The sequence below is a fragment of the Syngnathoides biaculeatus genome, chromosome 1 (genome assembly GCF_019802595.1).
Source record: "Syngnathoides biaculeatus isolate LvHL_M chromosome 1, ASM1980259v1, whole genome shotgun sequence".
NCBI lineage: Eukaryota > Metazoa > Chordata > Actinopteri > Syngnathiformes > Syngnathidae > Syngnathoides > Syngnathoides biaculeatus.
This window is the reverse complement of record NC_084640.1, coordinates 8,188,595-8,200,747: the sequence shown is the minus strand read 5'-3', so window position 1 is coordinate 8,200,747 and position 12,153 is coordinate 8,188,595. Positions and strand designations below refer to the sequence as shown.

General features: G+C 42.1%; 1 protein-coding gene and 1 pseudogene across 1 annotated transcript; one reads left to right on the top strand and one right to left on the bottom strand.

The window, feature by feature from the left end:
- The first annotated feature begins 372 nt into the window (after positions 1-372).
- On the top strand, positions 373-4,283 carry sem1 (SEM1 26S proteasome subunit). Its single transcript, XM_061825642.1, has 3 exons — positions 373-532; positions 922-1,015; positions 4,091-4,283. Exons 1-3 carry the CDS (start codon positions 457-459, stop codon positions 4,131-4,133), a joined length of 213 nt encoding a protein of 70 aa, XP_061681626.1. The 5' UTR covers positions 373-456; the 3' UTR covers positions 4,134-4,283.
- A 7,275-nt stretch (positions 4,284-11,558) lies between these two features.
- LOC133504356 (5S ribosomal RNA) lies at positions 11,559-11,677 on the bottom strand (annotated as a pseudogene).
- Positions 11,678-12,153: the final 476 nt, after the last annotated feature.

Genomic DNA, 12,153 nt, shown 5'->3' with positions numbered 1-12,153 from the left:
AATATGCCAAAATATGTGCTTACAATACATAATTAAAAAAAAGGCATGAGGTCTCTATCTATTCATATGTATATGATATACGTTAGTGTATCTTTTAAAAAAAACATGAACATTTTTATCATTTTAAGTCCTACGTTAAGAGATTGACAAAACAGTGTGGTATGTGTTCATATGATTTTTCACTACGGTTTTTGGAACTACAGAGAAGAAATATATAACTATACACAATGTTTTGAAGTTGAAAAGTCCCTTCCTTTTTAGCAAATTTAATAACGTAATTGTGAAATAGTCAATGCTCATCTATCATAGACGTATATCTGCGTTCTGCGCGTATTTGCGCAGTGTGCGCAACCTCAACCCGCGTCAACATTTTCATCTTCCCACAATGCATTGCGCGCTACCCCGCCGGCCATTGGTCTCAAACCAGCAACCAGAGCCACCGCTGATTACGTGAACATGTCGGACAAAAAACAAACCGTCGACCTTGGTCTACTGGAGGAGGATGACGAGTTTGAGGAGTTCCCAGCCGAGGGTGAGTAAATTGCATATTATTACGCCGCGAGACTTGTTAATTTATACGGTGTCCACATTCAAGTGAGCTCGTGCTGGGAAGAGTGACTCAGCTAGGCTAACTTAGCAATAGTTAGCCGGAGCAGTAACTAGCGGAGCTGCTTTCTAAACAAGCCAGTGTAGCTAATTCATTGAAGTAATAGTTAGATATCTGGTTAAATGTCCGCCTCTATAAGTCTTTGTTTTTTTTTTTTGTGGGTTGATATATGGATCAAACGAGTGTGCATAACACTACATTTTGGATAGACTTCATTTCACTTTTTCAGAAACAACAAATTTGTTTCCATCAAAATTCTTTTCGGCTGACTTTTTTCCAATTCATTGTTTTCGGCCCGTTGCGGATCTAATCAGATTGGACAGGGCTGGACGAGGATGAAGATGCTCATGTTTGGGAAGACAACTGGGACGACGACAACGTCGAGGATGATTTCTCCAACCAGTTAAGGTATTCAGCACGATTCTTTGTCAATGTAAAATGCACGTATAACGAAGCAGAATGGTCTGTTAGAGACAAATCGATGTCTCAGAGCACTCAAGCAGCTTGTCAGAGACCGCACTCCTCTTTCATTAAAAGAACAACAAAACCCCAAATGAGCAAATGCTGGGTGATAGAGAAAATCTCTGAGGCCTTAGACTCAATGTGGTGTGGTTTTATGACTCGACTGATTGGGTTATAGAGGAGAAAAATAGAGGAATAAAAAAAGAAAGCAATTTAAGTCTCCAGGGATTATTGAAGGACGTTACTTGCAAGGGGACCTGTGATGGAGGGGAAAACCCTTTCAGAGTGATCAGGCTGGGCCATTTTTGCGACCAGAATCCGCCACAGCAACGCCTCTGGGGAAGTGGTCCGTCTGAGCTTTTGTCACAGTTGGTTGGTGCAGAATCCATTCAGAAACATCCTCAGATTTGGTCATTGTCAGGAAAGGAGAGAGGAGAATTGGCAATAAAACTGGCCTGTGTGTATTTTAAATAAATACCAAAGTGGAAAAATACATCAAGTTGAGATTTACAGGTTTCTCCTGACGTAGAAGGTCCAGTATCGGGAGGTAAGGATTTGCAGAGTATTGGAGCCTGAATAGAAATATCTTTAGCGCTTACAAACTTCATTCTGGCTCTGGGAGTCATCAGAACACCAGCATATTGCAAATGGAACGCACGGTACCATTAAGTCAGTGAGATAGGAGAGAAGTAGTAGAAGAAGAGTAAGCCATGTAATAGTTTGTGCAAGTAACAAATTTTGATTGACATCTTTTGAGAAGGGATTATTGGTACAGAATGTTTACTTTGTTTGGTGTAGTATTGGCCTGCGCTGCTAATATCAGGGATGAGAATTTTCCACCGATCGGCAGATTTCTGACTTTTTCAGACCAAAATGACCATTCTCGAGATATGCGCAAATCCGTTGAGAAAATTTCAGGGGTTAGGGTATCGTGAGCCTGCCTCTCGGTGGTGGGCTCCGAGCTGCAAGTTCAGCTTCTTGCTAGCACAAGCACGACTATCATATGCCGTTCTAACATGCTCAGTAGTGTAAATATTTGCATTTTGCGACATAAACATTAAAACTTGTTTGCGGCAGATTACTCGATTGGACAAAGGAGTTATACGGTATAACGATCCAATCGTGTTAGTGGTTAATCGAGTTTCACAATTGCCATGTACATGTGTTCTCTGTTCTCAGAAATCACAGTGTAACTTGTTAGTTAGCCAAGTAATGGCGCGTGGGACTTAGCGCGAACTGAGCGACGGTGTGTTCAAAGTTTTACAATGGCGAAAGTGTTAGAAAAAAAGGATGAAGATCGAGCAAGGGCACTTGACAAGGATGCTGGAATCCAAAACTGTTTCAGATGCGCATGGCTTGAAAAAAGTGTAACCGTGCAGATAGGACCGAATACGGTATCAGCATGTCTAACCGAACACATACAAAAAGTGGACATTCCTGGCAAAGTGCTGTGCACTCTGTGTTCCGAAAGGAGCAAAAAATATCCAGGAGGACACTCACCCCCCCCCCCCCCCCCCATCGACAGACATTTTCAGTCTTTTTACAAATTAGTCATTCTCATCCCTGTAATATTGTGGTTACCTTACTTTGCAACATTAGATGGGTGAAATATAAATTATTATGATGCAATTTTGTGTCTTTATGAAGTCAGTTTCTTGGCGGCTTTTGCATTGGATGAATTGACCCCTCCGTACAGGGCACTTAACCACGCCTCCTGAAGTTACGTCACCCCACTGTTGGTAACCTCAGACAAACATTTAACAAAATGGCATCGCAGGAAGAAAAGACGAGAGTGAAATTGTTCGATTTACCATCTGATTTTTCACTGGCATTCTTGCCGAATAGAGAAATATCGTTGAAGAGCAGACAGCAGGGCTTCAAGTATTTCAGCGAGGGGTATTTCAATGGTATTTACATGCATATCGACAGAGAAACCATTGATATTAGCACAAGATCTTTCCGGAGTCAGAGGAAGACCGAGAAACCACATAATATAATATATTATAACCCAAAGACGACAGACAGTTTCCTATTTTCGTGTTACCTATCACACTTGTGTGCAGAGTCTCTATGTGTATCTGTATAGCCGTTTGTGAACCGCCGTATGAAGGAAAAGAAGAAAGCGAGGCTTGATTTACGAGTTGTTTCTCTCGTTTTCTTTGTGTAACGTCACGCACTCCCCTCAATAATTATTCTTGAATTAGTGCCGAACCTACGTAAGTCCCGACCAAGTACGACAATCACTACTTTAGTGTCCTCAAACATCCTTCCTTCAGTCTTGGTGTCTCGGTGCACGTCGAAGGCTTTTAGGACTCGCTAGTCCGGTTTAGCTTAGCTCGCTAGCCGCCAACAAAGAGACAGGTTTGTGCAGTCAGATCATCGCAAAGTATCGCTCAACACAGATCAAGTGTGTCAATCATTCACACGTAGCTATGTTATGCAAGCGAAGAACTACTAATTCATTTATATGAAACATGTATTGAAAATCAAATATAGGGCTTACCTTCGTGCAAACATATCTGCTCCGGTTGATTTCAGATGGATTCAGTTGATCATGCGATCTTCCACAAAGTTTGATCCATCGAAGACATTTTTCGTACTCGGTCTTCGGTTTTGGAAAGGGTACGAATTGAACTCCACCAACTAGCCTATCAGGATACCTGTCATCACTATTACAAAGTCTGTGTTTACACCTCTTAACCATATCTATTGTTAAGGAAGCCAAATACATGATAAAACGCTAACAAAAGCTATACTGGACCATACGACTTTGTCTGAGCTAATGGTGGACGCCAACAAGGGGCGTGGTTTATGCAGATCTCTGGCCTCTGATTGGTCAGCGGCGCGGATGGCGCAATTTCTACGGAGAGGTCAATTGTGCATGGACTTAACTTTAGTTTTTACTGGCTGCATTGCTGCATCTGTTATGCTATGACTGTTATGTGTGACATTGAAATAAAATAATAGGAATCCTTAATGCTGTAATTTAAAATGTATCGCTTTTTTTTTTTCTTCTGGTAGAGCGGAGCTGGAAAAGCATGGTTACAAGATGGAGACGTCGTAGAGGTGGACACCATCCGTGTGGATAATAAGGACTTTTTTTGTGAATATGGCTGGCTGACCACATAGCGAGGGGAGGACAGGTTTCTTATTGTGTTCATTTGTTTCATTTTGTAAGAATTGTTAACACAAGTAAAATATTTGACGCAATCTACTACTCCCTTTTGTGTGTATTAACTCACTGTATTACTAATCCATCAAAAAAAAAAGTTACGGGAGCAACAAAATCTTCAAATTTAGAATTTATGAAGAACAAAACAAATTTATATTTAAATGAAATGCTTATTTTGTTTGCAAAATCACACAGAGCAACAGCACAAGGATGAAATATCCCACACCAGAAAATAGTTGGATGTCTTTTCTGTGTGACGACTTTCAGCGAAAGCAAAAACTATTTTGCGGTTTTTAACCGTATAAATGGCACGATTGACCTTCAGGAACTACTACTGGTATATCAATACCTAAAAAAAAAAAAAAACAATTAGTAACTGGAATTTTTTTCGTTCAAATTAGCCATCACTGTGAGTCAGATCCGAGCTACCTCTCTTTGGACAAAACTTTGTATTATTAAACAAGTTGGGATTTTTATCCATCTGTCCATCTTCCACTGTTTATCCGAGGTCGGGTCGCAGGGGTAGTAACTTTAGCAGGCCCAAACTTCCCACTACCCCAACCACTTCAAATCTTCTGGGAGGATCCCGAGGTGTTCCCCAGCCAGCCGAGAGACGTCGTCCCTCCACCGTGTGGTGGGTCGTCCCTTGGGTCTCCTTGTAGTGACGCCTCACCAAGGAGGCGTCCGGATCAGATGCCCCAGCCGCCTCATCTGGTTCCTCTAAATGCGGAGGACCAGCGAGCAACAAGATCATTTTATTTCAGTGTTGCAATTGCAAAAGTCAAACTATGATACACAAATAATTTTCAGAAGTCCAATTCCAACCTAATTTTCCATATTAAAATCTTTATTGGGGTTGTACTTAATACTTTATTGGGGTTGTACTTAATAATGTGATACTGAAAGTTTACACGTGGTAACATCTGTCATGTACTACGCTTGAATTTTAAGAAAGTATGAGCTGAAAATTCTTCATTCTACGTGGAATGATGCCTAAATTTGTTTCATTATAACACTTTTTGAAACAATTTCAGAATTAGGCGTCCTTCTAGGATCATTGTTTCTACACTTATTTATCATTTATCTCAACTAAAACCTTACAAATGAATATACACTAATGTATTTTGTGAAATCATGGTTGTGTGTTTGTTACCTGCTTATTTCCCTCTAGCCTACTGTGCGGTGGCACACTCCGTGTAAAAAAAAAAAAAAAAAAAAAAAAAAAAATTCATGTTTGTTGGTAGCATCAGAATTGCCTTGCAGATATTTTCATCCGTTTTTTAAAACGCTGTCTACACGAAGAGGTGTTGGATGTGTGGTACACACACTCAAACTTGTTCTGCACGGCGCGATATAAGAGCCCCGTCCCCTTTCAGACCCGCAGCGCCGGGCCGAGACCCTGAAGAAGAGATTATCCACTGGCGTGTTTGTCAGAGGTGGGGAGGGGGTCTCACCATGGGGCCCTGAGCCCGTCTTGCCTGGGCCTGCCTCCGCTGCCAGCCAGGCCCTGGTCTTCCGCTCTGCTCAGCGGGAACTTTTGTACTGAACCAGCGGCCAATTTATCCTCGCCAGACTCCCTCTGCAAAATGGTTCCCCAAAAAATTGTTCCCTCTCACTTCTGGGGTCTTAATGCTGATGATGACTGGTCGCCAGTGTGACCAAGAACAACCATCCATGCTCCTCACATAAAATAACACTCCATTGATATGTCCAGTATACTGCTTTACAATATATTTCGCTCCTAGTTGTTTCATTTTAAGAATTCTTCACGTGTATTATAGACTTAAAAAATGCCCGCCAACACACTAGTAGCTAGACACATCCATAACATGGTAAAGTAGCACAACGACTGATTATATTGTATTATTTCTTTGTGAACCCACAGTACAAAGCAAAAAAACAGTCGCGCAATTCAAAATGCAGACTTACTGGAACCATATTACAGTGAAGAAAAGTAATTGAACACCCTGCTATATTGCAAGTTCTCCCACTTGCAAATCATGGAGGGGTCTGAAATGTTCATCGTAGGTGCATTTCCATTGTGAGAGAGATAATCTCTAAAAAGAAAAATCCAGAAATCACAATGAATGAATTTTTAACAATTTGTGTGTTACAGCTGCAAATAAGTATTTGAACACCTATCAGCTACAATTCTGACCCTCAAGACCTGTTATTCCGCCTTTAAAAGTCCACCTCCAATCCATATATTTTCCTGATTCAGATGCACCTGTGTGAGGTTGTACGCTGCTGAAAGACACCTGTCCACACCATACGATCAGTAAGACTCAAACTTGTGACATGGCCAAGACCAAAGAGCTATCCAAAGACACCAGAGACAAAATTGTACAACTCCACACGGCTGGAAAGGGCTACGGAGAAATTGCCAAGCAGCTTGGTGGGAAAAAAAAGGTCCACTGTTGGAGCAATCATTAGAAAATGGAAGAAGCTAAACATGACGGTCAATCTCAATCGGAGTGGAGCCCCATCCAAGATATCACCTCGTGGGGTCTCAATGATCCTTAGAATCAGTCCAAGACTACACGACAAGACTTGGTCAATGACCTGAAAAGAGCTGGGACCACCATTTCCGAGGTGACTGTTGGTAATACACGAAGACGTCATGGTTTGAAATCCTGCATGGCACGGAAGGTTCCGGTGATTAAACCGGCACATGTCATGGCCCTTCTTAAGTTTGACAATGACCATTTGGATGATACGGAGGAGTCATGGGACAAAGATGAGACCAAAATGGAACTTTTTGGTCATAATTTCACTAACCGTGTTTGGAGGAAAACAGATGATGAGTTCCATCCCAAGAACACCATCCCTACTGTGAAGCATTGGGGTGTTTTAAAAAATGTGAATAAGCATTGGATGCAGTGTGTACAGGTGATCTCTGCAGTAGTGATGCATCTGTCACTTATGAAAAAATGAGTTTTATCAATTAACTGTAATAGCTTTGTGTGTGTGTATACACGCCACCAAGGGGCCTTCTTGATGTTTGTTGTGACGGTTGTGTAGTCAGTCGAGCGAGAGAATCGTTGAGTGTGAACAACCATTTTGTTTGTGCTGAGAGCGTAAGATTGTTCCCTTGTGTCCGGTCCCGCGAGGGCCTCGGCGGGCCCACCTTGGCATTCAACCCCGTGCCGATCGTCAGCCTCTCCCTCGCGTCCCTTGCGTTTTTTCGTCTTTGATCCCTGTGTAATAAGCTCTTTAATTCCTCGCGAGCGTGCATTTGTTGTTTCTTTGTGACTCTCCTGATTCAAACATGAAAGTGAAGTCTGATGTCGACTGATGAAAGGATGATAATTTGCTGGGGCGGAACACGTGGAGAGCGTGATTTGGAAATACGGCAGCCATTTCTTTGCTTGTTTAAAAGTAACGGAGAGGCTAACTGTACAACCGACGGTGAAAGTGAAATATATGCACTTTGGCAACTTCACTCATCGGATCAATACAAAAGTGACATCGGAACCATTAAGAGACAATTTTAATTCTCTAAAAAAGTATTTATCCTGTTGTAAAATACAAAACAGTTGACCTGATTTTTTTGGGTAACCATGCGGCATTGGCCAATAAATAACTCATTTAAATTATGACGTTGCAATCCGCAGATGCTTATCCCTCTTAGTGCATTCATTTCTTTAAAAGAGCAATGACGGGCCTGGGTCAACCTGACCCAGGAACATTTTCAAATTCATTTTTACGTCATTACTCTGTACGATTTGCTCTAACCCTCCTTTTATGTTCATTTGTCGGGATCAGGGATAGTTTTCCCGGGTCAATTTGACCCAGCGTACGTCTAATCATTGCTAGTGTCAGAAACATCCCGATCAACATTGTCCATCAACTCCTCATAATCATTTCATCCAATACACGCATTTAACCCAATTTGATCGTTCTATGCAGTTACATTAAAATATGGAAAATGGACAAGTTTTATTGTCTATGTTGAATTATCAATTCAATTATCCACGTCATTACATAGTACTTTAACCCTCTTATTTTCATTTTTTAGGATCAGCAAGGGTCAAATTGAACAGAAAACAGAAAAAAAAAATCACAAAAACATAGTTGATATCTTATAATTAAGTCCATTACTAACTATGCCGGATAATATTTAGTGCATTGCCTTTAATAGCTCATGCTCGGTGAGGATAATTGACTTGTTTTTCATAAGAAAATGCATGTGGAACGAAGCTTATTAATTATGTTGACTAAACACAAGATGTTTTGGAGCAAAAATCTGATTTTAGCAATGCATTTTTTTTTGGGGGGGGGAGGGGTGTATTTTTCTTTTGATCTCTGAAATGGGTCAATTTGACACACTCATCATGACGTGATGGTTAATATCCAACTTGAATGGCCGCACGAATCCCATGACAGAATTCAGCCGTACGCAATGCGGCTTCTTAAGCCGTAGCGGGGGTCTTTGCTCCACTGAGTGCTTTTCTAGTTCAAAAGAGCATTTCCCTACTTGCAAATGTCCTTGCACCCACGCGGTGGTGAGCCACATAACTGCTTGCGAGCAGCCAATGGAGCTTTTTTTTTTTTTTTTTTTTTTTCCATTTTTTTTTTTTCATAACACTTCACGTTGGGAGATGGCAGATCCATTGTTCTCGAGGCCTGCGAGTTTGTGGGCGAGACTTCCCGCTGCTCTCACTGGAGAAACACGCCAGTATCACAGACTTATTTTCTTGTCTTTCCCGCACACTCTGTAGGCCACTTTGACCGCTCCGCGCTTGCCGCACGGCATGATGGCTCCGCTTTAGCGAAAATTTCCCAGCCGGCATACGAAGGCGCTGTCTTTTGCGCGGCTCGGAAGCGCACAGCTGCTGCTATAATGGCCCTAATTGCACGTTTCTTTTGTCGGGCTGGAATTAGCAACAGGGTTACAATAGTATGACTAACACCCCCTAAAAGTAAAGATGGGGGAGAGAGGGTTTATAATATATATATATAAAAAAAAAAGAAGTCTCTCAGGGGTACATGCCCCAATGAGTCTGCCAATCCGCTGCGGAATGGCCCACACCTGCACACTCGCACCCCTGCTAAAATAAACACAGATAATAAGGTGTAATTACTTTGGAAAATGATAATGAGGAGCAACCCTTCAGACCTCACCTACTCCCGGTGACAAAGGCCTGCCTGTTTATTCTTGGGGGGGTTGACAGGCCCAAAGGATGCCGTCGAGTGTCCTATCAAAAGACCCGATGGGCCGACTGAGGGTCCCTTATTGGACCGGCATCAGTGCTGACGGGGCTTTTAAGTCTCGAGAACAGGGGTGTCAAACTAATTTTTGTCGTGGGCCACACTGTATTTAGGATTTCCCTCAGACCTCAGAAATCCTGAATTGCCTCATCATATTTACACACGAAATTAATGAACAAAAATCAAGTGTAATGGGTTTTTCAACCGTGGCTCATGTTTGGTAACAAAAACATCTCAACATTATCATATATGACTGAGTTTCAAAAGAATCACAGATTTTGACACAGATGATTTTTGCCTTCGCGGGCCACATAATATTATGTGATGGGCCGGATCTGGCACCCGGGCCTTGAGTTTGACACCTGTGCTCTAGAACAAACTACCTCAATTAATCTTTATCACCAAAACCACCCATCCGCTGGTCTTTATGCTTCCCCAGCAAAAAAAAAAAAAAAAAAAAATCATGTGCAAAGTGAAGATGAAGCCTAAAGATCATCCAAGAATGACAGTTTATCTATTTTCGATACGTGTTTATTAAAAAAAATTACACTGTTTTTGGACATAAATACAGAATACAAGGACATACTAAACGTGATACAAGTTAAATCAATAATCGGGTAATTTAGCGGAAAGTCACACATGCTAGTACAGTACATTTGTGTGTGGGTGTGTCTTTAAGGGGCGTGGCTTTGTGGATGACCTGGAGCTCAGTCTCTGGATCCGTCCTGGATCCTTTTACAATGAAGTCAGTTCAACGGTGGCGAGTGTTTATTTTTTGTAGTTGTGTATTTGACTCCTACGTTCAACAAAAGTTGAATATGCATTGCTTTATTTATTTCTCTTTTTTTATGTTAAATGTAGGAAAACATTTCAGTGTTCTTCATTTTGTCAGCATTCTATCCATTTTCTCTTGTAATACATTAGCTGAATTGCGAACTGACTTCATCGACAGCCTGTACAATTTCCAGAGCCATAAAAAAAATCCCAACCAGCTAAAATTAAAAAGAAAAAAAGTTGCATATGACACCATCATTACTTTGATTTTTGGAAATACGCAAGCCATCAGTTTGACCTTTAAGTGAGCTTCAAATATTTGACTTCAACCCTGGTGATCGTCCATATGATGGAAATACCCCACCTAAATTGCACATTAAAAAAAAGCTTCTATTTCACGCTTTCCTCTGGTTATTTCCCCCCTCAGAGCCATCGCACCTCAGCCACAGAACCCATCCATGTGAACACGACACCGGATCACCGAGGAGGTGTACGTTGGCGCCGTTGGGCTCACCGTCACTTGCGTCTGTCCGGGCTTTAACCCGATCCGACGTGTAGGCGCACAGATGGGTTATGTTTCGCTTTTAAAACTATCCCGGCGCTCGAGACGTTACACAAACACGAGACTTTTGTTTAACGTCAGAGTGCATTAAGAGGGCCGTGCTTCAGCCGTGCAGTATGATCCATCTTGCAGAAAATATGGTTTCGTTTCATGCGGTGTGCGCAACATAAAAGTATGAGGAAAGCATACAATGAGTGGAATTAAACGATCCTTGTCAAGGACATAAACGCTTTGGGGTTTGTATTGTGTTACATCAAATCCAATATTGCTGTATTCAGCTATTAAAAAAATAATAATTAAATCTTACAGCATATATTTCTCCCTTCATGCTGTGAAAGAGTATTAAAAGCCTACTGAAAAGAAAAACAAGACTAGTACAACGTTAGCGTCAGTGCATAATTGCAGAGAGATGGGGTAGACCCGGAACTGGTCGCCAGCCAATCGCAGGGCACATACAGACACCTAAGGGCAATTTTGAGTCTTCAATCAACCTATCACATGTGGGAGAGAACTGGAGTACCCGGAGAAAAGCCACACAGGCACGGGGAGAACATACCAAGTACATATCGGTGGGGCCGGATTTGAAATCTGGTCCTCAGAATAGTGAGGCAGATGTGCTAACAAGTCATCCTTCTTCTTTTCCTTTCGGCTTGTCCCGTTTGGGGTCACCACAGCGTGTCATCTTAGATGAACGCATATTTTGTTTGCCACAGTTTTTACACCGGATGCCCTTCCTGATGCAACCCCTCTGCATTTAGCCGGGGGAGATAAGCTTACGGCACCCGGTAGACCCAGGCGGTCTCCCATCCAAATACTAACCAGGGCCAAACCCACTCAGCTCCCGAGATCTGACGAGATCGGGCGTTCTCAGGGTGGTGCGGCCGTAAGCTGCAAACAAGTCATCCGCCGTCCCGAAATTCAATTTGAAATCAGAAGTCGTTGAAAATAATGAAAACAAAACAAAAAAGAAAAAGTTTGCTTTCATAGGCCAAAGAGTAAAATGTTGTGGTTGTCATGAGCAAGAATGGACCACGGCCAAGAGGGGCGGTTTCATCTTTGACACCTGTCGCCTGTCCCAGCTGTGATTAGACAATGGATTTAAGTTGCAGTTTTGTCACTGGTTTTTGGCCATTATAGCCCAGTCACACTTTTGGTTATGCTCTTTAATTGACTCATAGTTATCTGACATTGTTTCTTGTGTTCTGGACCCTGCCCTTCTTGGACTGTGCTGTCGTGCACAACTTTTGTTTATAATAAAACCCCCTGGAACATCATGTCCTCGTCTTAGAGTCCTGCATTTAGGTCCGCCCGTGCACCGTTGGTTCGTGACATTGGTGGGCCAAATCTGGATCAGGGGCTTCACCG

Coding starts and splice junctions, on each gene's coding strand:
- sem1 (XM_061825642.1), top strand. CDS start 457: ATGTCGGACAAAAAACAAACCGTCGACCTTGGTCTACTGGAGGAGGAT. Junction 533..921: donor TGAGGAGTTCCCAGCCGAGG/GTGAGTAAATTG, acceptor GGATCTAATCAG/ATTGGACAGGGCTGGACGAG. Junction 1,016..4,090: donor GATTTCTCCAACCAGTTAAG/GTATTCAGCACG, acceptor TTCTTCTGGTAG/AGCGGAGCTGGAAAAGCATG.